We start from the raw sequence: 26787 nt of genomic DNA, 5'->3' as shown, positions 1-26787 counted from the left end.
TCTGGTGTTGCTGGTTGTGGGCTTGGATCTGGCATTGCTATGGCATAGGCTGGGCGGCTACAGCTCCCATTTGGCTCCTACCCTGAGAACTTCCATATGTCACGAGGTTCAGCCTTTAAAAAAAAAAAAGAAAAGGAACTGCCATTCTATTAACTACCCTGCTAGATTTATATAAAGATAAGACAAAAAATCTAAAATTATAAGTACCAGGGGACATTTATAGTTTGGAAAATTGGGAAGGATACTCTAAACATAAAATTGATGGAAAAAGTTACAACAAATTGAGGTTTTATTTAATTAAAATGTAAAAATGGTGCCTCAAATATCATCTTAAAGAAAATTAAAAGGCAATGATCAACTGTGTTAAAAATATGCCGCAGGAGTTCCCGTTGTGGTGCAGTGGTTAACGAATCCGACTAGGAACCATGAGGTTGCGGGTTCTGTCCCTGCCCTTGCTCAGTGGGTTAACGATCCGGTGTTGCCGTGAGCTGTGGTGTAGGTTGTAGACAAGTGGCCCAGATCTGGCGTTGCTGTGGTTGTGGTGTAGGTCGGCAGCTACAGCTCTGATTAGACCCCTAGCCTGGGAACCTCTATATGCCTCAGGTGCAGCCCTAAAAAGAGAGAAAAAAAAAAAAAAAAAAACCCAAAAAACTGAAGAATGGAATTTTGCACAGCAAAGTAAACTATGAGCAAAATGAGAAAGTAGCCTACTGAATGGGAAAAACAATATGTCTCATAAAGAGTTAATATCCAAACAATACAAAACTCATGCAAGCTCAAACGACCTTATTAAAAGAGGGGCAAAAGGGAGTTCCCTGATGGCTCAGAAGGTTAGGGACGCAGCATTGTCAATGCTGTGGCTTGGGTTTGATCCCTTGCCTGGGAATTATGTACCATGGGTGCGGCCAAAACCAACACAAGACAAAAGTGGGCAGAGGACTTGAATAGATATTTTTCCAAAGAAGACACACAGATGGCCAACAGACACGAACAGATGCTCAACATCACTAGTCATCAGGGAAACACAAATCAAACACAAGGAGATAACACCTCACACCTGTCAGTAAGACTATCACAAAAATGACAAGCGTTGGAGAGGATGTGGAGAAAAGGGTACCCTCTGTTGGTGAGACTGTAAATTGGTACAGCCTCTACGGAAAACAGTATGAAGGTGCTTCAAAGTAAAAATAGAACTAACCTGACCCAACAATTCCACTTTGGGGTATTTACCTGAAAAACAAACATTTGAAAAGACACATGTACAGCAAGGTTCATTGCAGCAGTATTTACAGCAGCCAAGATGTGGAAGCAGCCGAAGTGTTCATCAGTAGATGAATGGGAAGAAGATGTGGTATATCTATACAATGGAATTTCTTTTTTTTTTTTTTTCCCGCTGTACAGCATGGGGACCAAGTTACACATGCATGTATACATACTTTTTCCTCCCATTGTTGTGTTGTGATAAAACGGAATTTCTTTTTTCTTTCTTTTTTTTTTTTTTTTTTTTTTTTTGTCTTTTTGCTATTTCTAGGGCTGCCCCCGTGGCATATGGATGTTCCCAGGCTAGGTGTCCAATCGGAGCTGTAGCCACCGGCCTACACCAGAGCCACAGCAATGCAGGATCCGAGCTGCATCTGCGACCTACACCACAGCTCATGGCAACGCTGGATTCTTAACCCACTGAGCAAGGGCAGGGACCGAACCCGCAACCTCATGGTTCCTAGTCAGATTCGTTAACCACTGCGCCACAACGGGAACTCATAAAATGAAGTTTCTTAAAAAAAAAGAAATCTTGGGAGTTCCTGTCATGGCTCGGTGGAAACAAATCTGACTAGCATCCATGAAGACCTAGATTCATTCCTGGCCTTGCTCAGTGGGTTAAGGATCCAGCGTTGCCATGAGCTGTGGTGTAGGTCCAAGATGCGGCTTGGATCGTGCGTGGCTGTGTCTGTGGGGTAGGCCAGCAGCTACAGCTCTGATTCAACCCCTAGCCTGGGAACCTTCATATGCCATGGGTGCGGTCCTAAAAAAATTTAAAAAAAAATAAGAAAAGAAAAAAATGAAATTTTGTCATTTGCGCCAATGTGGATGGAGCTGGAGGGTACAAGGCTGAGTGAAGTAAGTCAGGGAATGACAAATACCATATGGTCTCACTTACACGTGGAATCTAAAAAGACAAAGAGATTTATAGGTACTGAGAACAAATGGATGACTGAGGCGGGGGGCTAAATAGGTAAAAGAGAATAAGAGGTACAGACTTCCGGTTATGAAATATATAAGCCATAGGGATGTAATGTAGAGCATAAGAAATATGGTCAGGAGTTCCTGCCTTGGCTCAGCGGAAATGAATCTGACTAGTATCCATGAGGACACAGGTTCGATCCCTGGCCTCGCTCTGTGGGTTAAGGATCTGGTGTTGCTGTGAGCTGTGGTGTAGGTCTGAAGTTACAGCTCTGATCCGACCCCTAGCCTGGGAACCTATGTATGGCTTGGGTGCAGCCCTAAAAAGACACACACAAACACACACACACATACACACACACACAATCCAGATCTCGAATTACTCTTGTAATGAAGGAAGGAGTAACACGGGGAAAAAAATCTACTTGGGTAAGAGTTCCCGTCATGGCGTAGTGGAAACGAATCTGACTAGGAACCTTCGGGTTTGTGGGTTAGATCCCTGGCCTCAACCAGCGGGTTAAGGATCTGGCATTGCCAAGAGCTGTGGTGTGTAGGTTGCAGATGCAGCTCGGATCTGATGATGCTGTGGCTGCAGTGTAAGCCAGCGGCTACAGCTCCGATTAGACCCCTGGGAAAGAAACCTCCATATGCTGCAGGTTTGGCCCTAAAAAGCAAAAAACAAAAAACAAAACAAAACAATAACAACAACAACAAAACAAAAAACAACAAAAAAAGAAAAGCAAAAAACAAAAAAACAAAAAAATCCCAAAACAAAACCAAAAATCCACTAAGTAAAAATTTAAGCTCCTTGCTCTGCACCAAAGAGCCTATCAAGAGTAGTGCAATTTGGGAGTTCCCATTGTGGCTTAGTGGGATAAGGATCCAACAGTAGTCTCTGTGAGGATGTGGGTTTGATCCATGGCCTCCTTCAGTGGAATGTGGATCCCCCTTCGTGGCAAAACGCAGTGTAGACTTTAGCTGCAGCTCTGATTCCACGCCACCTCCAGGAACTTCCATATGCCTACAGTTAGGGCTGAAAAAAGAAAGTAAAAGAGCAGCCCAATTTGGCTACTTTCTTCTCTCATTCATTCAGCAAAACCTTCCGCCACAGTCACCATGAGCCCGGGATACAGACAGATCCATCCTTCCGCCTCTCCCCCCAGGGTTTCCAGTCTCCAGGGGAAAGCAGACACATTGCATCAACAATGACAAAGTGGGGAGGATTGTTCCAGGGGATTGTGTAAGGTGACATTTTGACAGTTAAGGCAAGACCTAATTTTTAGGTAGGAGGATGTTGAGGCAGGCGAGGCTCTGTTCTAGCCCGCCAAGTGGAGGAGGGCAGCGAGAAGGACCAGCCTGACCTCCCCACCGGTGTGCCCAGTGATGGTCGGAGCCGGCTGCGGAGCGGTCAGGATTTGGGGTTGTGCCCCAGCAGCGGGGCCCCACTAAGGGGTATCCCGACCTTGCCTTTCCCACGCCCCCGCTGCCACCTGCTCTGTCCTTGGTGGCAACGCCCCTGCTCCCCTCGGGTGCATTTCAGCGGCGGCCGCCCACTCTGGCAGCGGAGCAGCACCAGGCGCAGGCGCGGGGCCCGGAGGCCAGGAGGCCCAGAGAGTTGCCACGGGTCCCTGCACGGCCCACATGCAACTGCGGCGCCGATTCCGGAGCTTGGTCTTGCCAGGTAAAGGGGCACTCTGGTCGGTGGGTTCCCTACCAAAGGGCTCTGGTTTCCTGCCTCTGATTGTGCAGTTTATCCCCCAGAGGGAGTTATTTATAGAAAGCAGCAGTTTAATCACGGCTTGCTCTTCTGCTTTTGCTTTTTTTCATTTTCAAGATGCCTGACTGGGGGCTGGATGCGATCAGCTTTCCAGGGCTGCAACCTTGTTCACAGCGAGCTGCTCACAGCAGTTGCATTTTAGCTACATCATTTGCCTTTCGCTTCTCCGTGGAAGCGCTCTTTCTCTGCCCGTGCTTTACAAGCATTTTATAATCAGGGCACATACCAGCTCCGTGGTTACTAAGTTGCTTCTTCCTTGTCCACGGTCTGAATTTCTTTTTATTTCACCAGATTTGCTGTTATTTTTATTATCAAATTTTAGCTTTGGGGACAAAGAAGCAGGGTTTGCATAAAGGCGTTTTAAAAATCAGAGGTTGACCTGCAAAGCAAGGAACTTCAACAGGAGCAGTGCAGCTTCCCTGGACCCCCTTGCTGGAGACTGGATAGTGGTGACTCTATGGAAACATAAATTCAGTGAAAACAAGGAAGCAAAGCCCCCATGCTGGGGCTGTAAGAGGCTGTATCCATGCGCCTGGTGTCCCACTGATTTCACCAAACTTCCCTTTCCAAACTCATGAAATTTCCTGTAACAAAAGTTTATCATAGGTACGACTGTTTTTTTTTTTTTCCTTTTAAGCCGCAGTTGGCTTTTTCTAATCACCGGAGTTTCAGTTCTAGGGAAAAATGTTCAGGTGCGCCAAGAGAAAAGAGAAAATTATTATGTGATTCAATGGCCCCTTTGTGTGGAGCTTTCAGCCACCCGGGGGGGGGGGGGGGGAGGGCCCATGTGTCCTGGGTGTCACTGCGGTGTCTGCCATTTCAGGCTGACTCTGCATTCTTTCTTTTTTGCTGTTCTTTTTTTAATTGTTGACTCCGATTTCTTTTTGTTTTTTTGTTTTTTTTCCTTATCCTTTTTTCTTTGTCTTTTTAGGGCTGCATTTGCTCCATATGGAGGTTTCCAGGCTCGGGGGCGAATTGGAGCTGTATCTGCAGGCCTGTGCCAGAGCCACAGCAGTGTCAGATCTGAGCCACGTCTGTGACCTACACCACAGCTCACGGCAATGCCAGATCCTTAACCCACTGAGAGAGGCCAGGGATCGAACCCTCAACCTCATGGTTCCTAGTAGGATTTGTTTCTGCTCTGCCTCGACAGGAACTCCCTGACTCAGGATTTCTGACAGTCATCTTTTTCTGTGCTTTGCTGGGGATATGAACACCCCCAGGGCACTCAGCGTTAGGGCCTTTTAGCTTTTGAGCCTTGAGTGCCTTGAACTTTTCTAGCAGTGCCTAGATGCCCCTCTGCTTTTCCCTGTGTTCTTTTTTGCCCCCTTCTCAGGCCTCAGATATGCCCTGTCCAAGCTGCTTTCCAGCAAATCATCAGGCTGCAGTTTATATTGGAATATTTTAATGTTTCTGTCTCCCATTCTATGCCCTGGGGGGGGGGTGATCCTACTCTGAATTTTCAAAATTAATGTGATAAGTACTATTAAACGATGCAGCCCAAGGCTTGACACTGGCTTCAGTTTCAGTTATTCTGCTGGGAGATGGAAGGACTTAGCCTTAAGGAGTAACTCAAGTGATAGCTCAGGCACTGTGACTGACAACTGTTTTAGGGAGTTCCCAGGTGGGGCAACGGGTTGAGGATCTGGTGGTGTCACTGCCGTGGCTTTGCTTGCTGCTGTGGCTCGGTTTGATCCCTGGCCTGGGAACTCTGCATGCGGTGGATGTGGCCAGAAAAAAAGAATTTTAGGCGGAGGTGCTTTTCCATGCCTGAGAACGGGTACTCCATTTACAGGAAAAGAGCCCCGCTTTGCAGAGAACTCAGAGCCCAAGTTTCTTGTGCTGTCCACCCCAGAGTTCTTATGCCGATGAAATGGAAGCGCCTTGCCCTTCTGTTCCTCTTGACTTGGTCCAGGTCGGCTGTTCCCTGATCAGAGCAGTCACCGCTCAGCCATCCTCACAGCCCATGCTGTGTGGATGCGGTTACTCCTGCAGTAGAGACCTGCCCACGGTCACAGGGCCACCAACCACATTCATGTGTATGTGAGCTCGTGTGTGTGGAGTCTGGGGTCTGAGGCAACATTTTAAACCCAGGATGCCTGCCTCCAGACTGGGGCCTCAAATGCTTCACTATACACAATTGCAGGTCGCCCAGGCTCAGTCCTGTGCTGCTGGGGGCTGCACTGCTAATGCTTTCTCATTTTGGTTGTAAAGGTTTTAGTCAATTTTTGTAACTGCCACCACCCCCCCTTTTTTTTTTGCCTGTGCTTGCAGCATGTGGACGTTCCCAGGGCAGGGATCAAACGGGGACCACAGGAGCTCCCGTCATGGCTCAGAGGAAACGAATCTGACACGCAGGTTCGATCCCTGGCCTTGCTCAGTGGGTTAAAGATCTGGCCTTGCTGTGAGCTGTGGTGTGGGCTGCAGACATGGCTTGGATCTGACATTGCTGTGTCTGTGGCATAGGCTGGTAGCTACAGCTCCAATTTGGCCCCTAGCCTGGGAATCTCCATATGCCGCTGGTTTGGCCCTAAAAAGCAAAAAAAAAAAAAAAAAAAAAAAAAAAACCCACAAAAAAAAAAAAAAAAAAAGACAAAAAAAACAACCCTGGACTATAGCAGCAGCCTGAGACACTGCAGTGACAATGCCAGATTCTTAACCCCCTGGACCACAAGGGAACTCCTGTAGCTGGCCCTTTAAAAGTGAGATCTTTAAAAAAAAGGAGTTCCCATTGTGGCTCAGTGTTACGAACCTGACTAGTATCCATGAGGATGCGGTTTTGATTCCTGGCCTTGCTCAGTGGGTTAAAGGATCTGGCGTTGCTGTGAATTGCAGCATAGGTTGCAGATACAGCTCGGATCCTGCATGTCTATGGCTGTGGTGTAGGCTGGCAGCTGCAGCTCTGATTCAACCCCTAGCCTGGGAACTTCCTTATGCTGCAGGGGTTGCCCTAGAAAGCAAAAAAAAAAAAAAGGTTAAGACCATTGTTCAGAAAATGGGACAAGACCTCTAAGAAGACCTCAGAGGAAGTAGGTAGGGCTCGCCTGTTTGTAGTTCAGTCTCCCATCCATAGCCATGGTTTATACTTTTGAGGCTGCTGAGTGCTTTGTGTGTGTGTGGTGTCATCCTGTCTTCTGGAAGCTTCCAGGCACCCCAACTGATGGGAGGTAACTGCTCACAGATGGTGACCCCCACCTCCCCAACCAGGAAGAGATTTTTTACATGCGAGACCTGGAAAGAACCGCTCCCCTCTGCTGGATGGATATGAATTTGCTTTCTAAGGAGGAAATTTTGAGTATTTCGCTCTCTAGTGGCCAACTGAGTGAAAGAGGTAACAGTACCACCTCACTGTACAAAGAGGTATAAGCCAGTTGATTGATTGGTTGAATGTCTTTTTAAGGCCGCTCCCGTGGCATATGGAAGTTCCCAGGCTAGGGGTCGAATTGGAGCTGCAGCTGCCTGACTAGCCACAGCCACACCAGATCCAAGCCTAGTCTGCAATCTACATCGGAGCTCCATAGCAACACCGGATCTTTAACCCACTAATCGAGCCAGAGACTGAACCCTTGTCCTCATGGATATTAGTCAAGTTCATTACTGCTGAGTCACGATGGGAAATTCCATGCGCCAGTTTAGTTTCAAAAACTTTTAGGGAGCACCTACTGTGCTAATGCTGGATGGGGGGGCTTGGGGAGGTGAATGAGAGGTCACTGCAGATCAAACCCTTGTAAACTGAATCATGCTGTAAACGTATTAGGATCTGAGAATTTTATTTATTTATAATTTTTTTTCTTTGGTCACCCCCATGGTATATGAAGCTCCCCAGGCCAGGGATAGAATCTGACCCATGGCTGCCACCTATGCCACAGCTGGACTCATATCCCACTGGGCTTGGCCAGGGACTGAACTGGGGCCTCCAAAGAAACAATGTTGGGTCGTTAGCCCGTTGTGCCACAGCAGAAATGTCAGGATCTGAGAATTTTAGAGCTTGACGGGGAAGTTGGAGAGGATTGGGTTTCTGTCCTTCCTGCCCTTTTTTTTTAAAGGTGGCATTTTATTTATTTACTGTCTTATCTAGGGCAGCCCGCACCTGTGGCATATGGAGGTTCTCAGGCTAGGGGTCTAATCAGAGTCCCACTGAGCGAGGCCAGGGATCGAACCTGAAACCTCATGGTTCCCAGTTGGATTCGTTAACCACTGAGCCATGACAGGAACTCCCTGTCCCTCCTGCTTTTTTAAAAAATTAATTAGTCCATGCCTGTGGCATACCGAGGTTCCTGGGCCAGAAACTGAACCTGTACCACTGTAGTGACTCAAGACAGAGTAGTGACAACGCTGGATCCTTAACCTGCTGAGCCAGCAGTGGACACCCTCCTGATTTTTAAAACAGCTGCAAGACTCGGATCCAGAGAGATGAAATGATGTGCTTGAGACCACATGGCTAGTTAGGACACGGGAAAAAATGCCCGTGAAATTCAGTAGAAGGTTATCCTTTAATTTTCTTAAGTTTTTATTCTGAAGTAATTTTGGACTTCAGAAAAAAAGTTACAGAAATAATAGGGTTCCTTTACCCAGCTCCCTCCAGTGTTACAATCATGGATTTGTCAAAAGTCATACATTAACAGAAGTACAATATTAATAACTAAATTTCAGATTTCACCAGTTTTTCCACCAAAATCCTTTTTCTGTTCCCGGATCTAATCAGGATACCACGTTGCGTTTAGACTCTAATTTTCAACTTTGGATTTGCAAATACTTGAGGTTCCTTAAAACAGTAATGAATTAATGACATTTTTCTGTTGTACAGAAAATATATCAGAAGCTTCTTTTTTCTTTTTAAGGGCTGCACCTGCGGGATATGCAATTTCCCAGGCTAGGGGTCTAATTGGAGCTGCAGCCTACACCACATCCACAGCCACAAAGGATCTGAGCTGCATCTGCAAGCTATACCACAGCTCATGGCAACACCGGATCTTTAACCCACTGAGCAAGGCCACGATCGAACCCGCATCCTCCTCATGGATATCAGTCGGGTTTGTTGCCACCACTGAGCCACAGTGGGAACTCGAGAAGCCTCTTTCTTGTACTGGAGGATGTTTTGTGTGTTTACAGAGCCAGCTGTCTGCTGTGGAGAAATCCCATCCGCAGCTTTTTGGGTGTGTTAAACTCTGGACAGTCCCAGCCTATCTGATCTGGATACGAATGGCTGTCCTCAGGGCCAGCAATGGCCCAGCCTGGTACTTTTGTCACTGGTGTTTGGATCTTGCTTGAGTCTCATTTCTATTTACTGTTTGTGGTGCATACAGCTTTCTTCACTTCCAGGTGCCCAGTTTATCAACTGAAGGACTTTGGTGCCAGAAACACATAAATCTGGTCCCCAGTTTCCACCCTAGTAGTTGTGGGACTGTGAGCAAGTCACTTAATTGCTCTAAAACTCAGTGGGTTTAGGATCTGGCATTGCCACTGCAGTGGCTTGGGTTGCTGTGGCGCAGGTCTGACCCCTGGCTTAGGAACTTGGGAATGCCACCCCCTCACCCTCCAAAAACCCCATCAATTTCCTCCTCTTCAAGATGGGAACAGCAGCTACCTTGCAGAATTACTCAGAGGGTTAAGTGGAGGAGTGGTAAGCAGTGCTTGGTGTGCCATGGATGTGGAGTGATGGATGGATGGACGGCAGTAAGGGGAGGTGGGTACAATGGAAGGTTTTGAATACCAGGCAGAACCTCCTGAACTTACTTGCTGGGGGCCAGGGGCAGGCACGAGGTTTGGGAAGGGGAGGGACGGCATCAGGGAGTCAAATGCAGGAGTGCTGGATTAAGTGGGGAGGCAGTGCCAATGGAGCAGAATGGGGGCCTGGACTGGAGGCACAGTGATGGGAAGATGAGATTCTTTTTTTTTTTTTGCTTTCTAGGGCTGCACTCTCAGCATATGGAGGTTCCCAGGCTAGGGGTCTAATCGGAGCTGTAGCTGCCAGCCAGAGCCACAGCCAAGCCAGATCTGAGCCATGTCTGCAACCTACACCACAGCTCACGGTAACGCCGGAGCCTTAACCCACTGCGACAGGCCAGGGATCGAACCTGCAACCTCATGCTTCCTAGTTGGATGCATTTCTGCTGCGCCACAAAGGGCACTCTGGGAAGATGAGATTCTTGAATGACTGTGTGTACCATCCACTGATAGAGAACTAGACAGGATGCAGGACAGAGAGCAGTAGGAACTCCAAGGCGACTAATTTCTAGGTCCAGGTGAAGAGGAGAATGTGATGTCATTAATAGAGAGGAATAAGGATGAAGAGGTAATTTGTGAGAGAACATTGCATTTGGTTTTATTCATGTTGCTCCTGAGATACCAAAAGCCCATCCAAACAGAAATGTAGAAGCAGTGATTGTGGCTTGGGAGCCTGGGAGAGGCCAGAGGACCTGTGCATTGTGGCCAGTTGGCCACTAAAACCGGGAGGGCAAGTGGAACCATCCAGGCAGAGGCAAGGAGGAGAGCTGACGGCAAAAACTCACCTGTGGGGAGTTCCCTGGTAGCCTAGCAGTTAGAGGATCAGATGTCACTGTTGTGGTTCGGGTCACAGCTGTGGTGTGGGTTCAGTCCCTGGCCCTGGAACATGTCAAAGTGCAGCCAAAAAGACAAAAAAAAAAAAAAGATTCTGACTCAGACAGAAGAGAGTTACCTGGAACTAGAATGTGTGGGTCAGCTGCCATAACAAAGGACCACAAAGGCTTAAACAACAAATTGATTTCCTCACCTTCTGGAGGCCAGAAGGCCAAGATCAAGGTGTTGGCAAGTTGGTTTCTTTTGAGGACTCCCTCCTTGGCCTGTAGATGGCTCTTTTCTTGCTGTGTCTTTTTTTTTTTTTTTTTTTTTTTTAGGGCCACACCCTTGGCATATGGAGGTTCCCCGGCTAGGGGTCGAATCGGAGCTGTAGCTACCAGCCTATACCATAGACACAGTAACACAGGATCCGAGCTGTGTCTGTGACCTACACCACAGCTCACGGCAACGCTGGATCCTTAACCTACTGAGCAAGGCCGGGGATTGAACCTACATCCTCAAGGATGCTAGTCAGGTTCGTTAACTGCTGAGCCACGATGGGAACTCCTCTTGTGTCTTCACATGGTTTCTCCTCTGTGTTCTAATCTCTTATGAGGGATCCAGTCATACTGGATTAGGGCCCGCCCATAGGACCCCATTTTACTTTAATCACCACCTTAAAGGCTCTCTCTCCAAATGGGTCAGGACCTCAACATAAGAATTTCTGTCATGGGAAATGTGAGGTCCCTATAATTCAGCCCATGACACAGGAATAGAAAGAATGAATATATTGGAGTTCCCGTCATGGTGCAGTGGTTAATGAATCTGACTAGGAACCGTGAGGTTGCGCGTTTGATCCCTGGCCTTGCTCAGTGGGTTAAGGATCCGGCATTGCCGTGAGCTGTGGTGTAGGTTGCAGACGCGGTTCGGATCCTGAGTTGCTGTGGCTCTGGCGTAGGTGGGCAGCTACAGCTCTGATTCGACCCCTAACCTGGGAACCTCCACATGCTGTGGGAGCAGCCCTAGAAAAGGCAAAAAAAAAAAGGATATAAAAAATTTTTTTGAATGCTTTTTATCACAATATATCCAAAATATTATGACAACACATAATCAATATTAAAGATCATCATCATTAATCAGAAAATGAGTTTTGGGGAGTTCCTGCTGTGCCTCAGTAGCAACCTGACTAGTATCCATGAGGACTCAGGTTGGATCCCTGGCTCCGCTTAGTGGGTTAAGGATCTGGCATTGCTGTGAGCTGTGGCGTAGGCTAGTATAGTTCGTTGCCACTGAACCACAACTAGAACTCCTAGGCTCTTTATTCTTTATTTCAAAAACAAACTATTTTTCCCAGCTCTGGCCATTTATTTGGCTAATTAGCATTCTGAATACTTTCCAACTTTATACAGAGCTAATGTCTCAATGATATGCTTCTCCGGGGGGGGGGGGGCAGTCATCCTTTTAATGGGGGCAGGACAGCTTCCCTTGGAGTGATATTCCTTGGCTTACACTCTGCCCTGTTAGCAAACCATCATTTCCAGGGCAGGCCTCTGAAGGCCTGAAGACTAGCGACTGGGTCTGGGAAGCCAATCACTTTGATGGCTTACTGAGATGGTCTTCCGTCGCTGGCAGTTAAGCAGTGTTTTCCTTCCTGCCGTGATGTTCTTGGAAGTGTCTTGCATTTGAATTCCTAGTCTGTGGTCTTTTTCTCCATAGCAATTTGGAAGAGTCTTGCTAAAAGGCCAGAGCAGAGTTCCTGCTGTGGCACAGTGGGTCAGGAATCCGGCTGCAGCGGCTTGGGTTTGATCCCCAGCCTGGCACAGTGGGTTAAAGGATCTGGTGGCATAGGTCAGCAGCTGTGGCTTGGCCCAGGAACCTCCATATGCCTGTGGTCACTAAAAAAAAAAAAAAAAAAAAAAAAAGAGAGAGAGAGCGAGAGAGAGCGTCTAGAGCAATCCAGAGCAGGGAATGACAGAGGTGACCTTTGCAGTGCTGTGTGAACTTTGTGAATCACTTGGGGATTTTATTGTGCAGGCAGATGCCGATTCAGGGGGTGAGTGGTGGGGCCTGGGATCCTGCATTTCTAGCAAGCCCCCAGGTGATGCCCATGCATCCAAGGACCACATTTTTTTTTTTTTTTTGTCTTTTTTTTTTTTTAGGGCTGTACCTGCAACATATGGAAGTTCCCAGGCTAGGGATTGAATTGGAGCTGTAGCTGCTGACCACACCACAGTCACTGAAGCAACACTGGATCTTTAACCTACTGTGTAAGGCCAGGGATCAAACCCATGTCCTTATGGATACTCTTTGGGTTCTTTATCACTGAGCCACCATGGGAACTCCGATATCACTTTCTTAAGCTCTTTAATTTTTTTTCTTTTTTTTTGTCTTTTCTAGGGCTGCTCCTGCACATATGGAGGTTCCCAGGCTAGGGGTCAAATCGGAGCTGTAGCTTCCAACCTATGCCAGAGCCACAGCATTGCGGGATCCGAGCTGTGTCTGCGAACTACACTGCAGCTCACGGCAACACTGGATCCTTAACCCACTGAGCGAGGCCAGGGATCGAACCCGCAACCTCATGGTTCCTAGTCAGATTCGTTCACCACTGAGACATGATGGGAACTCCCATTTTCAAAATTCCTGACTTGGTAGCTTGTTGTTGAAGGGGCTGAGGAGACTTGCTCATTTGTTCCTCCTTTGACGCAACTGTAGGTCTTGTTACTGTGCTGGAATCTACTTTCCATCGGCCACTGCCCTGCAGGGAAGTGTAGGATATGGCTTCAGCCCAGCTCATTACTTAACAGCTTTCTTCCATTTCTGGTCCACTGTGATGCTTACCTTGTTTTTCTGTTTTTGTTTTTTGCTTTTTAGGGCCGCACCTGCGGCACATGGAGGTTCCTATGCTAGGGGTCGAATCAGAGCTGTTGCTGCCGGCCTACACCACAGCCACAGCAATGCCAGATCTGAGCCATGTCTGTGACCTATACCACAGCTCACAGCAACGCCGATCCTTAACCCACTGAGTGAGGCCAGGGATCAAACCTGCAACCTCATGATTCCTAGTGGGATTCATTTCCGCTGCGCCATGACGGGAACTCCGATGCTTACCTTGCATATGAGCCCGGTTATTTCTTCTTGGTTTCTGTCTCCTTTTCAATCTGCAGTGAGGAGGATTTCTTAGGTCTTCTAGAAATCTGAGGTTCCAAAAGTGGGTTTCCTTTGCTGTTTTAAAGCAAGTGAATACATGGTCAGGGTACTTTAAAAATCAGCCCTTGGATTAAGAAAGACCTGGGAGTGGCCTCTCTGACTGCTGTTACTGCATTATGCTACCCACTTACAGCAGAGGCCAGAACAGGAAGCAAGTGGGGAAAATCTGTGCTCTCCTTCGGAGCGGCTGAGGGCCTTGTTCTTTACATACTGCCTTTAAAAAAAACCAGGTTCCAGGGGAGAAACTTCTGTCAGCGTCAGGAATCATCATGCTTCTCTCAGGCGACAAGAACACTGAATCCCAACTGACCTTTCCCTTTCTGTAGTGATCTTAGGATGCTCACAAACCGGTGACCTACATAAAACAAGACACTCATCTGCCTCCAACTTGTTTCCTGCCCTTATTTTAAAAGAGTCCAGAAACACTCAGATGACTGCATTGCATGAATTTATATAATTTATCTGAAAATCCTTTTTGCATGAAGGCCCAGCATAAGAAAACAGCCTCGCTTTATTTTCCCACCTGCACTGGGTAGCGGCTGTGTGTATTAGTACACTCTGGCTCCTGGTACGGGGCTAATTAATTCATGTTAGCTGTTGACATTATAAACATGCGCACCCCTTCCTCAATCGGCCGCCCACCTCTTAAGGAAGGGAGGCCACTCTGGCTTAAACGCGCCAGGGAGCCACTGGGCTTTATTCCCCCAGGTCCCCAGCCCACCTCACCGTCCGCCTTCTGTCTTCATCACGTTACCCTCGCCTCTCCTGGTCCCCTGCCACTCACCTCCCCCGGCACCGCCTTCCTTCACGCTCCATCACCTCCCAGCCCCCAGCCCCCTCCCTTCTCGCCCAGCCTCCCATCTGCCTCCATCGACACCTCCCTCCCGCCTCCCCCGCCACCTCGCGGCCTTCCCCTGGCGGTGCGGCCTCTCCCCGGCGGCGCGGCCTCTTCCGGCCGGCGGGAGGGCGGGGCCGGGCGCTCGGGCGGGCCGGCCGGTGGTGCGAGCGTCCCGGGCCCGCGCTCCGCCGCCGGCCGGCCGGCCATGCTCATCACGCTGTGCTACCTGTACCTGTGGGCGCGCTGGGGGCGCGGGCCGGCCGCCCTCGTGCGCACCACGGTGCAGCGGCTGCGCGCCTCGCGCTGTTCCTTCACCTTCTGCGGCGCGGCGGCGCAGCCCCGGGGCGCCCGCGTGTGCCTGAGCCACGGCGGACGCGTCTTCTGCGTCGGCGAGAGCCAGGTGGGCGGGCGCGGGACGCCGCGAGCGCCGCCGGGGGGGGGGGCCCGGACCGGGGGGCGCAGGGGGCGGGGCGGGGGCGCGGCCTCCGGGCGGGCCGCCGGCCGGAAGCGCCCCCGGGACTCTGCGCTGCACCCTGGGCTGTGCAGCCGGGGGCCCCCCTTCCCGCAGCCCCCAGGCCGCGGACTTGGGGTCCCGGAGGGCCAGTTTTGGGGGCTCCACGCGATGCCCACGGAACCCGGATCTGGTCACTTGTCCACGGGGTGCGGGCGCGGGTGGTTGACGCCTGGGCTCTTGGCGGTCCAGGATAGGCGTGTACCTGTGTGATGTCGACTCGCACTTGAGTGCCCACCCAGTCTCTTTCCTGACATCCCTTCCTGCCTACTCTTTGGGCTGGAGTGTGGTTGAACCCGATTTTAGAGAAAGACAGCAAATCCTCAGCTTTCTCCCAGGTATTTCCATGGTGACAGGATCTGCCCTGTCCACCTCTGTTGTCAGTTGCCTCGTTTACCAACCCGGGCACCTGCAAATTATCTTGATATCTTTTCGGTTTCGGTTTGCGTGCAGCCTTGTCATTTGGCCCAGTTCTTAGCCTGGTGCTACACATTCAGCCGGCTGTCTCCCACAGTGTGACCTGGGGCAGCCGTTTAATCTCGGCAAAACCTTTTTGTGAACAGGAACAATAGTTCTTTCTACACAGCTATTGGAAATGGGCTGCATAGTGCAGCTCTGCGCAAATTTCCGCTGACACCACCGCGTTGTTTAACGTTAAAAAGGGTTTTGCTTTTAATCGGTTTGGTTTCTTGCCCTCCCCTTCCCTCTGGAAAGTTGGATCACTCTTAGCATTAAATTGAGATTTTCTTTGTATGTAAAACCATACATCCTGTGGGCATTAAAAATTATATCTCAGGTTTGAATAGTTTGCTGAGGTTATGCTTAGGTAGGGGGTTATATTTTGGTGCTACAAATCAAAAATACCCATCCTTGCTCGCGAACTGTATAAACCAGCATGTATTTTGTCAGTTCTAAGAGAGTGTGTATGGAGTTGCCTAGAGGCAAGGGGGAGACTTTAATTCATTTCTTAGATTGGACACACCTTGCAAAGGAGGACTTACTTCTTTTAAAGAACCCTGACTGAGAAAGATAATAAAATGAGGAAAAAACTGAGAGGCGGATTTTTCTATAGGAGTGGTTTCCAAACAGGATTCATTTCCTTAAAAAAAAAAGAAAAGAAAAGAAAATTCCTCCAAGAGGTTTAGATTAGGTTTTTTGCTTGTTTTGTTTTATTTATTTATTTATTTATTTCTTCTTTTGCTTTTAGGGCTGCACCTGTGGCATATGGAAATTCCCAGGCTAGGAATCGAATCAGAGCTGCAGCTGCCGGCCACGGCCACAGCGACTCCGGATCTGAGGCTCGCTTGTGATCTACACCACACCTCATGGCAACACTGGATCCTTAACCCACTTCGCGAGGCCAGGGATCAAACTGCATCCTCATGGTTACTAGCTGGGTTCATAACTCGCTGAGCCATGATGGGAACTCCTAGAGAACATTCAAATATATTGAGATGCAAATATTCTTACTTTTCTTGAAAGAATGTTTTCCTTTTGCACATCTTTATGACTTTATGGGTCTTCTGTAAACTTTCGTAACTGTAACTAACCCTTTTCAGCCCTTGTTGACTGCTCCAGCTGGGTGTAGGGGCATCTGGGCCAAACCAGCATTGAGCTTTTAGGGATTTTGTAACTTGATGTGCTCCTGCTCTTCGCACAGTTAACTTTTCTTTTCTTTTCTTTTTTTTTTAAGATTTTAATTTTTTCCACTAGAGTCCCTCGACAGATGAATGGATTAAGAAGATATGGTATATAGACACAATGGAATAATATTCAGTCATAAAAAAGAACAGGAGTTCCCATTGTGGTGCAGCAGAAATGAATCCAACTAGGAACCATAAGGTTGCGGGTTTGATCCCTGGCCTCGCTCAGTGGGTTAATGTTCTGGCATTGCCACGAGCTGTGGTGTAGGTCACAGACACAGCTCGGATCCGGTGTTGCTATGGCTTTGGTGTAGGCCGGCAGCAACAGCTCCAATTGGACCCCTAGCCTGGGAACCTCCATGTGCCGCGGGTGCAGCCCTAAAAAGACAAAAAAAAAAAGATTTTTATTTTTTCCATTACTATTGATTTAGAGTGTTCTGTCAATTTCCACTGTACAACAAAGTGACCTGGTTGTACATGTATATATATATTCATATTCTTTTCCACATATTATTCTCCATCGTATTGCAAGTGACTAGGTATAGTTCCTATGTTGTACAGCACGATCTCATTGCTCATCCCACTCCAAATACAAGAGTTTGCATCTATTTACCCCAAACTCCCAGTCAATCCCACTTCCCCCTACCCTGGGAACCACAAGTCTGTTCTCCAAGTCCCTGAGTTCCTTTTCTGTGGAAAGGTTCATTTGTGCCATATATTAGATTCCAGATATAAGTGATATCATATGGTATTTGTCTTTTTCTTTCTAACTTACTTCCCTTAGTATATGAGAGTCTCTAGTTCCATCCATGTTGCTACAGATGGCGTTATTTTGTTCTTTTTTATGACTGAGTAGTATTCTGTCGTGTCTTTATCCATTCATCTGTTGTTGGACTTTTAGGTTGTTTCCATGTCTTGGCTATGGTGAATAGTGCTGCAGTGAACATGGGGGTGCATGTATCTTTTTCTTTCTTTCTTTCTTTTTTTTTTTTTTTTGCCTTTTGTACTTTTAGGGCAGCACTTGAGGCATAGGAGGTTCCCAGGCTAGGGGTCCAATTGGAGTTGTAGCTGCCGGCCTACATCAGAGCCACAGCAACACCAGATCCAAGCTGTGTCTGTGACCTACACCACAGCTCACGACAATGCTGGATCCCTAATCCACTGAGGGAGGCCAGGGATCGAAGCCATAACCTCATGGTTCCTAGTCGGATTCATTTCTGCTGCGCCATGATGGGAACTCCTGTTCTTTTTTATGACTGAGTAGTATTCCGTTGTGTCTATATACCACATCTTCTTTATCCAGTCTGTCAATGGACTTTTAGGTTTTTTTCTATGTCTTGACTATGGTGAATGGTGCTGCAGTGAATATAGGGGTGCATGTATCTCTTTCAATGAAAGTTTCATCTGGATATATGCTCACGAGTGGGATTGCTGGATCATATGGTAGTTCTAGATTTAGCTTTCTGAGGTACCTCCATACTGTTTTCCATAGTGGTTGTACCCACGCACAGCTGACTTTGTCTCACCCCAGAGCTTTGCCTAGAAGTCACTGTCTCAGAGATGTTCCCTAGTTTCCAGACTAGATGGGACCAGCCAGCTCTGTGTCCTCATAGGGTTTATTTTTGAATTTTTTGGCCCTGCTTGAGCCATGTGGCAGTTCCCGGGCCAGGGATCAAACCTGCACCATACAGTGATGAGAGCCACTGCAGTGATAGCACTGGATCCTTAACCCAAGGTGCCACAAGAGAACTCCAGTGTCCTCAATAGACTTTAAATCATGTATTTCCAGTTTTTATCTTTTTCTCCTTACGAACGATATCAGTTTAGCTTAGAAGCTTGACCTGTAACTGTCACTCAATATTTCAATGAATAAAGGAGTGTTTAGAGGTTGAGTTTAAGCTGCCATGTTTGAGGCCTACCTACAATTGGAAAGCCTATTTGCGATTAGCTACTGTTATTTTAAGGTTTTAAATACTGTGAGGCTTATGATTTTGATTGTGAAGAGACAGCAGTGAGTGATGGTTTTAAGCGAGATCTTAATTCTCTGCTCAGGAATTGAACCTGGGCAAGCCTGGATGAAAAGCAGGAACCCTAGCCACTAGACTAGCTGGAGGCTAGAAGTAGAATTGCCCTGATTCTTGCCCCCTGTTGAAAGTAAGAATGATTCAAGGAGGCAAAGACTATGAAAACAGGTATAAAGTTTATTAGAAACACAGTACAACGTGTGAGAGAGCATAGAAATACAGAGAGGTAATCTATATATCTAAGGCAGAGTAAAGCAGGAATATACACCCAAAGGAGTGAGGGGGCAGGCGTCCCCCTGAATGAGGAGCAAGGCAGAGAGGTGACTTACACCATTTGCGTGGGGTAGTTCTTCCAGGTCTTTGTCTTCGTTTAGCCAGTTGTTTATCTTTCACACCTGACCAGCCCCAGGGCCGCTTCCCCATCTGTGTGCACATCTTTTGGCCAAGATGGATTCCAGATTCCAAGATGGCAGGAAGGTTTCCAAACTTAGGGCCGGCACCCCCTCCCTTTCTGACCCAGAGGGGTCTCCCTGCGCACGTGCAGTTGGGGTCTCCTTGACCCTGAAGACGGGGACTATGTGACGTCTTTGTTCTTCTGCCCAGGCAGGGCTCAGCCCCTCTTGATTCTGTCAGTACCATTGTTTAGCCCGTTCACAGAAGACAAGTACCAGTTATTTGCCTTGTGCCTGTTGTTAATTTCTATCTTATGGTATAGATGGATGTGGCTGGTTGTAAATGTTTGCTCTGAAGCCCACCTATCTCCTGCCTCAGGAAGTGTAATAAGAGGCTACTTGCCAATGTCTATCCTGGAGCCCATCTACCTCCTGCCTCAATTTGTTTGGTCAGTCTACCTGGACTGAAGTATCTTTGTATATACATATATTTTTGCCTTTCTAGGGCCATTCTCGCGGCAAATGGAGGTTCCCAGGCCAGGAGTCGAATCGGAGCTGTAGCCACTGGCCTATGCCAGAGCCACAGCAACGCGGGATCCGAGCCGCATCTGCAACCTACACCACAGCTCACGGCAACACTGGATCCTTAACCCACGGAGCAAGGCTGGGGATCAAACCTGCAACCTCATGGTTCCTAGTTGGATTCATTAACCACTGAGCCACGACAGGAACTCCATGAAGTATCTTTGTAGAACTGAATTTTTGCCTTTGCTGTCTCCATATTTTTTTTATTATTTATTTATTTATTTATTTATTTATTTATTTATTTAGAGCTGCGCCTGTGGCATATGGAAGTTCCCAGGCTAGGGGTCAAATCAAAGCTGCAGCTGCCAGCCTACACCACAGCCACAGCCAAGCTGTGTCTGCAACATACACTGTAGCTCACAGCAGTGCTGGGTCCTTAACCCACTGAGCGAGGCCAGGGATCAAACCCATGTCCTCATGTATACTAGTCGGGTTCATTACTGCTGAGCCATAATGGGAACTCATGTTTTTGTTTTTAACTATTATTTTGATAATTATGTTTATCTATAGAAGGAGGTTTTTTTTTTTTTTTTCTCTCTTACATTTTCATGCATTAATTAGTTCAACCGATATTTATTAAGCTTCTGCTTTGTGCCAGGTTAGCGGGCCTGAAAACACCCTCTGATCTTCCCAACAAATGGAAATTTGAATTGATAAGCAATACTCAGGAGCTTGACCCAAATGTTTTTTTGGGGGAGTGGTGGTGGTGGTGAGATAGCTCTCACCTGCAGTCCTAGTTTTCAGCTTTTTCTGCTCTGGATGTGCCTTGTTTTTAGCAGGTGGAAAGCCTTTTAGGATGAATGCATGGTCCTTTAAGATAGATTTCGCTAAGAGGGCAGAGATAACTGGACACAAGCAATCTGCTAACCAGTCTTGATGCTGTAAGGGCTGCAGGAAATGAAAGAGCAGCTCCACAGGCATCTGCTGACCGGCTCACACTTCTCAGCCGCTGCATCTTTAAATGTGCTTCCAAGTTATAATTTGGAAAGCTGCGACATGCTCTCAGCAGTAAGGAATGGTGGGAATAAGTTTCAGAATTAATCGCTTGATTACAAATACCTACAGATGTTGAAGCTGCCATGAGTCCCCGAGGGATGTGCAGCTGTTTAAATAGTCACAGTTCAACACAAGAAATGCAGGGTTAATGTGGTTTCAAGGAGAGTAGCCTGTGACCTTATTTAGCTGCCACCTGGAATGACAGAGACAGAGATGCCCTGGAGGTTGAGATAAGTGGCAGTTGTCCTCTGGAGTCACATTAAATCTTCTCTCTTTGTGTTTCTTTCCCCCTTTCCAGTCCATTGATGACTTGAACAAATGGGCGCTCTTTCTGGTTTCTCCTTTCATACTTGAAGCAGAGCACATAGCATTTGTGACAGAGAGCATTTGGGCGCAGGGTACGGAGGGACCGAGGCCGGCATCCTGTCCAGAAACTGTGAGTACTGTGTGTATTGTCACCTGTATGACCTAATCAAACCTAAGTTGCCTTTTTAAAAAAATATATAATGATTTTTATTTTTTTCCATTATAGCTGGTTTACTTTTTTTTTTTTTTTGCTTTTTAGGGCCGTACTTCCTCATATGGAAGTTCCCAGGCCAGGGGTCCTTTCAGAGCTACAGCTGCCTGCCAGCCTCTGCCACAGCCACAGCAACGCCAGATCTGAGCCACGCCTGCAACCTGCACTACACACAGCTCGTGGCAAATGGGATCCCCAACCCACTGAGCGAAACCAGGGATTGAACCCACATCCTCACAGTTCCTAGTCGAATTCGTTTCCGCTGCGCCATAACGGGAACTCCCTAAATTGTTTTTTTAAGGAGTGCACTTTCTTGATCTTTGGGATCCCCTTGCTTTTTGGATATTTTGGGTTAAATAAAAACATATTAGCAAAATTACTTTCACCTGTTTTTCCTTACTATTTTAATGTGGCTGCTAGATTTGAAGGCAGCAGTGTTCTCGTCTAGCCCCGCAACTTCTTCCTCCCCAAATTTTATTTGGTTACTTAGTTATTTTTAAATTTTTTTGGCCACATCTTCGGCTTGTGGAATTCTCTGGTTGGGGATCAGAGCTGCTCCAAACCGGAGACCTTAGCTGCTGCAGTGACAGCACTGGGTCCTTAACCTGAGGAACCACAAGAGAACTCCAAAATCAGTTTATTTTATTTTTTTGTCTTTTGTCTTTTTAGGGCTGCACCTGAGGCATATGGAGGTTCCCAGGCTAGGGGTCTCTGCAGCCACTGGTCTACAGCACAGCCACAGCCACGCCAGATCTGAGCTGCGTCTGTGACCTACACCACAGCTCCTGGCAACACCAGATCCTTTAATCCACTGAGCGAAGCCAGGGATCGAACCTGAAACCTCATGGATCCTCATCTGATTGTTTCCACAGTGCCACGACGGGAACTCCCCAAATCAGTTGATTTTATATCGCCACATACTTCCTAGACATCTCACTCTGAGTATTCTGAAAGCACTTCGGACACACTAATGTAGCCCAAACTGGTTGTTTATATTCCTCTGATAGAAAAATAGAAGATCTCAGATGGACACCCCAAACTGTGCTTCCTCTCACCTCCTCCTGCCAGTCAGTCACGAGATCTACTAATTCCACTCCCCAAGGGTTTCAGCGTTACTCCTTCACTTCCGTTCCTCCGCATTCCATTCTCGTCTTCATTAGCTTTTTGGGAAAGCGAATGTGAAAACAGCATCCTATTGTGTGTCCCTTCTGTGGGGTGTCCTCTTGATGGCCAGAGTTCTCTTTCTGGACACATCCAGTGGGGACAAGCTCCTGCCTTAGCTTTCAGTGGTGCTTTCTCCCTAGAGGTGGTTGCCTCTCGGGCTCCCGGGAGGCAGGCCCTCGCCTCTGCTGTGGCTGCTTCTGCTTGGGTGTCTGAGATGAGTCCTTTCTGCCTTCACTCACCCAGCGTGTGTTCCCCGTCTGCCACACGGATAATCCAGGAGGCACTTTGCTGATGACCGCCGTGGTCACTGGACCTCATCTCACCAACACTGTCTTTAGGACATGGGATTGGGATGAACAAAAGAGAGAAATAAGATGAGAAATAACGGACTCAGGAGTTCCCGTCGTGGCGCAGTGGTTAACGAATCCGACTAGGAACCATGAAGTTGCGGGTTCGATCCCTGCCCTTGCTCAGTGGGTTAACGATCCGGCGTTGCCGTGAGCTGTGGTGTAGGTTGCAGACGCAGCTCGGATCCCGCGTTGCTGTGGCTCTGGCGTAGGCCGGTGGCTACAGCTCCGATTCAACCCCTAGCCTGGGAATCTCCATATGCCTCGGGAGCGGCCCAAGAAATAGCAACAATAACAACAACAACAACAACAACAAAAGACAAAAAACAAAAAACAAACAAAAAAAAAGAAATAACGGACTCGAGCTTAAGGTGGACGGAAACGAGCGTTAGGAGATAGGTCAAGTTAAAGGAGAGCAGGCAACGGTATTTGGGGCTCAGAAGGAGGCATAGGATTTGGCAGGTGGCCTGAGAGTCACCCATGTGCTATGACTTAGTTTCTCCTGCAGGTTCCTAAGGTTTCATTTAGCTTTATATATACTTAGGATAGTAATGATACCATTTATTGAGCCCCTGCTGGGCATTTTGCATACATTACTTCTTTTCTTTTTTTGGCTTTTTAGGCTGTCACCCGTGGCATATGGAAGGTCCCAGGCTAGGGACTGAATCGGAGCTACAGCGGCTGGCCTATACCACAGCCACAGCAATGTGGGATCTGAGGCTTGTCTGTGACCTATAGCACAGCTCATGGCAATGCAGGATCCCTGACACACTGAGCCAGGCCAGGGATCAAACCCGAATGCTCATGGGTACTAGTCTGATTGCTTTCTGCTGTGCCACAAAGGGAACTCCCCCTTTTTTTGGGTGGGGCGTACCTGTAGCATATAGAAGTTCCCAGACTAGGGGTTGAATTGGCACTGCAGCTGCCAGCCTACACCACAACCACAGCAACACCAGATACAAGCTGCATCTGTGACCTACACCACAGCTCATGGCAACGCCGGATCCTTAACCCACTGAGCGAGGTGCGGTATTGAACTCGTATCCTCAGGGATACTACGATTCCTTTCTGCTGTGCCACATTGGGAACTCCTACATACATTACTTCTAATGCTCACAATTCTAGAATATATTAATGGTGTCATTTTATTTCTTTTTCTTTTTTTTTTTTTCTTTTTTTTTGTCTTTTTGCCGTTTCTTGGGCCACTCCCATGGCATATGGAGGTTTCCAGGCTAGGGGTTCAGTTGGAGATGTAGTGGTCGGCCTACACCAGAGCCACAGCAACGCAGGATCCGAGCCACATCTGCAAGCTACACCACAGCTTACGGCAATGCCGGATCCTTAACCCACTGAGCGAGGCCAGGGATCGAACCCGCAACCTCATGGTTCCTAGTCAGATTCATTAACCACTGAGCCACGATGGGAACTCCCAGTGGTGTCATTTTAAAGAAAAGAAAAATGAAATTAAACGACATTAAAAAAAAAAATCGAAGTAGATTTACAGTGTGTTTCTGGTGTACAGCAGAGTGATTCAGATAGGTATGTATGTATTCTTTTTCCTATTCTTTTAATTATCGTTTATTACATGATTTTTTTTTTTTTTTGGTCTTTTGTCTTGTTGTTGTTGTTGTTGCTATTTCTTGGGCCGCTCCCGCGGCATATGCAGGTTCCCAGGCTAGGGGTTGAATCGGAGCTGTAGCCACCGGCCTATGCCAGAGCCACAGCAACACAGGATCCGAGCCGCGTCTGCAACCTACACCACAGCCCACGGCAATGCCGGATCATTAACCCACTGAGCAAGGGCAGGGACCGAACCCGCAACCTCATGGTTCCCAGTCGGATTCGTTAACCACTGCGCCATGACGGGAACTCCTATTACACGATATTAAATATAGTTTCCCAGAGTTCCTGTCGAGTCGCAGTGGGAATGAATCCGACTAGTATCCATGAGGATGCAGGCTCAATCCCTGGCTTAACTCAGTGGGTTGGGGATCTGTTGTTGCTGTGGCTGTGGTGTGGGCTGGCAGCTGTAGCTCTGATTCAACCCCTAGCCTGGGAACTTCCATATGCTACAGGTATGGACCTAAAAAATATATATATACAGTTTCCTATGCTATACAGTAGGACCTTGTTTTGTCTATTTTATATATAGTAGTTTGTATCTAATCCCAAACTCCCAATTTATCCCCCCCTACCCCTTTGGTAAGTATAGTTTTGGTAACTATAAGTTTTTTCCTATGTCTGTGAGTCTGTTTCTGTCTCCCCCTCACCAATCCAGTTGTGCCACAGTGGGAACTCCTCTCTCTCTCTTTTTTTCTTTTTAGGGTCATACCTGTGGCATATGGAAGTTGCCAGGCTAGGGGTTGAATTGGAGCTGTAGCTGCTGGTCCATGGCACAGCCACAGCAATACCAGATCTGAGCTGTGTCTGCGACCTATGCTGCAGCTTTTGGCAAAGCCGGATCCTTAACCCACTGAATGAGGCCAGGGATCGACCCACATCCTCATGGATACTAGTCTGGTTCGTAACCTGCTGAGCCACAATCATATTTTAATATTCTACATATTAGTGATATTATAAGATTTAAATGACCTTTCTAAGGCCAGCAGTTGCTAAGTGGTAGATAAGGTTGTTTTTTTTTTTGGTCTTTTGTTGTTGTTGCTATTTCTTGGGCCGCTCCCGTGGCATATGGAGGTTCCCAGGCTAGGGGTCTAATTGGAGCTGTAGCTGCCAGCCTACGCCAGAGCCACAGCAACGTAGGATCCGAGCCGAGTCTGCAGCCTACGCCACAGCTCACGGCAACGCCGGATCCATAACCCACTGAGCAAGGGCAGGAACCGAACCCGCAACCTCATGGTTCCTAGTCGGATTTGTTAACCACTGCGCCACGACGGGAACTCCAGGTAGATAAGGTTTTAACCAGTGTCCTTATCCTTTTTAGCAGCCATAAGAATAAATGACCATTTTTAAAGGTATCTAGGCTTTGAGATTCCATAGTCATAGCAGTAAAGTTTATATTAACCAAAGTCCAGCCAAGCCGTGCTTACAGTTTAATCTCTTGATTTTGGTATAAAGAGACCAACCTTTTTTTTTTTCTTTTTGTCTTTTTAGGGCACACCCACAGCATATGGAGGTTCCCAGGCTAGGGGTCTAATTGGAGCTACAGCTGCTGGCCTACACCACAGCCCTGAAACGCCAGATTCGAGCTGCATCTGCAACGTACACCACAGCTCTGGGCAACGCTGGATGCTTAACCCACTGATCGAGGCCAGGGATTGAACCCCCACCCTCATGGTTCCCAGTCTGATTTGTTTCTGCTGCACCAAGATGGGGGTGTGTCAGGGATGATGGGCAGCCTCCTCCCCAGGGCCAGGAGAGGGGTGTGTGGCCTGAGGGGCAGGGCCAGGTAGCGGACAGCCAGCGGGGAGGGGCAGAGGCCTTCCTCTGGCTTAGATCAGGAGCCTAGAAGTGCCACAGGGCTTTGGGGGCCACAGCATGGGAAGGGGGACTTTCCAGGAGAAGTGTGGCTGGGCACTTGCCCCAGGAGTCGGGGCCAGGCTGGAAAAGGCTGCAGCAGAGAGACCTGAGACATAGGCAGGGCTTGATGGCCCCAGGGAACTGCAGAAAGGGGAACTGGGTGGGAGGGTCCCGAACCTACGGGGCGGTGACCAGGGAGGGTCTGCCCATCCTCAGGGCCTCCCCTCCACTTTCCCTGGAAAGGAGCTGGGAACTCATGGTGCAGATCTGTGGACCCGCTCAGCTATGGAGGGAGCTGTGCCCCAACGGGGACCCTGGGCACCTCTTCCTCAGACTCCACCACCGTCCTCAGGACAGCAGCATCTCCTAAGAGTGCAGGCCTCGGGAGTTCCCGCAGTGGCGCAGCGATCGCGAACCTGACTAGCATCCATGAGGATGCAGGTTCAATCCCTGGCCCCACTCAGTGGGTTAAGGATCCTGTGTTGCCAAGAGCTGAGGTGTAGGTTGCCAACATGGCTCGGATCCTGCATTACTGTGGCTGTGGTGTAGGCCAACAGCTGTAGCTCTTATTTGACCCCTAGCCTGGGA

General features: G+C 48.1%; 1 protein-coding gene and 1 long non-coding RNA gene across 3 annotated transcripts in view; one reads left to right on the top strand and one right to left on the bottom strand.

The window, feature by feature from the left end:
- The window catches only part of HLCS (holocarboxylase synthetase), a 212573-nt gene continuing 189240 nt past the window's right edge, over nucleotides 3455-26787 (top strand). Inside the window, exons 1-2 of one of the 2 annotated variants that reach the window (XM_021070965.1) lie at nucleotides 3455-3862; nucleotides 20993-21130. Coding sequence is in view for 1 of the 2 variants with exons in the window: in XM_013982582.2 (XP_013838036.2) it covers nucleotides 14749-14943; nucleotides 20993-21130 (333 nt within the window). In the remaining variant the exon portion in view is untranslated. Of the gene's footprint in view, nucleotides 3863-14671; nucleotides 14944-20992; nucleotides 21131-26787 lie in introns of those variants that run through there. The other variant, XM_013982582.2, reaches the window with a different exon arrangement.
- On the bottom strand, nucleotides 8907-14925 carry LOC110256485. The gene is made up of 3 exons (XR_002338068.1): nucleotides 14776-14925; nucleotides 13607-13720; nucleotides 8907-10564 (listed from the first exon to the last, which is right to left on the bottom strand). It is a non-coding gene; the product is annotated as an uncharacterized LOC110256485 (long non-coding RNA).

This window comes from Sus scrofa, chromosome 13, assembly GCF_000003025.6.
Source record: "Sus scrofa isolate TJ Tabasco breed Duroc chromosome 13, Sscrofa11.1, whole genome shotgun sequence".
Lineage (NCBI taxonomy): Eukaryota > Metazoa > Chordata > Mammalia > Artiodactyla > Suidae > Sus > Sus scrofa.
This window is presented reverse-complemented; position numbering and strand designations above follow the sequence as displayed.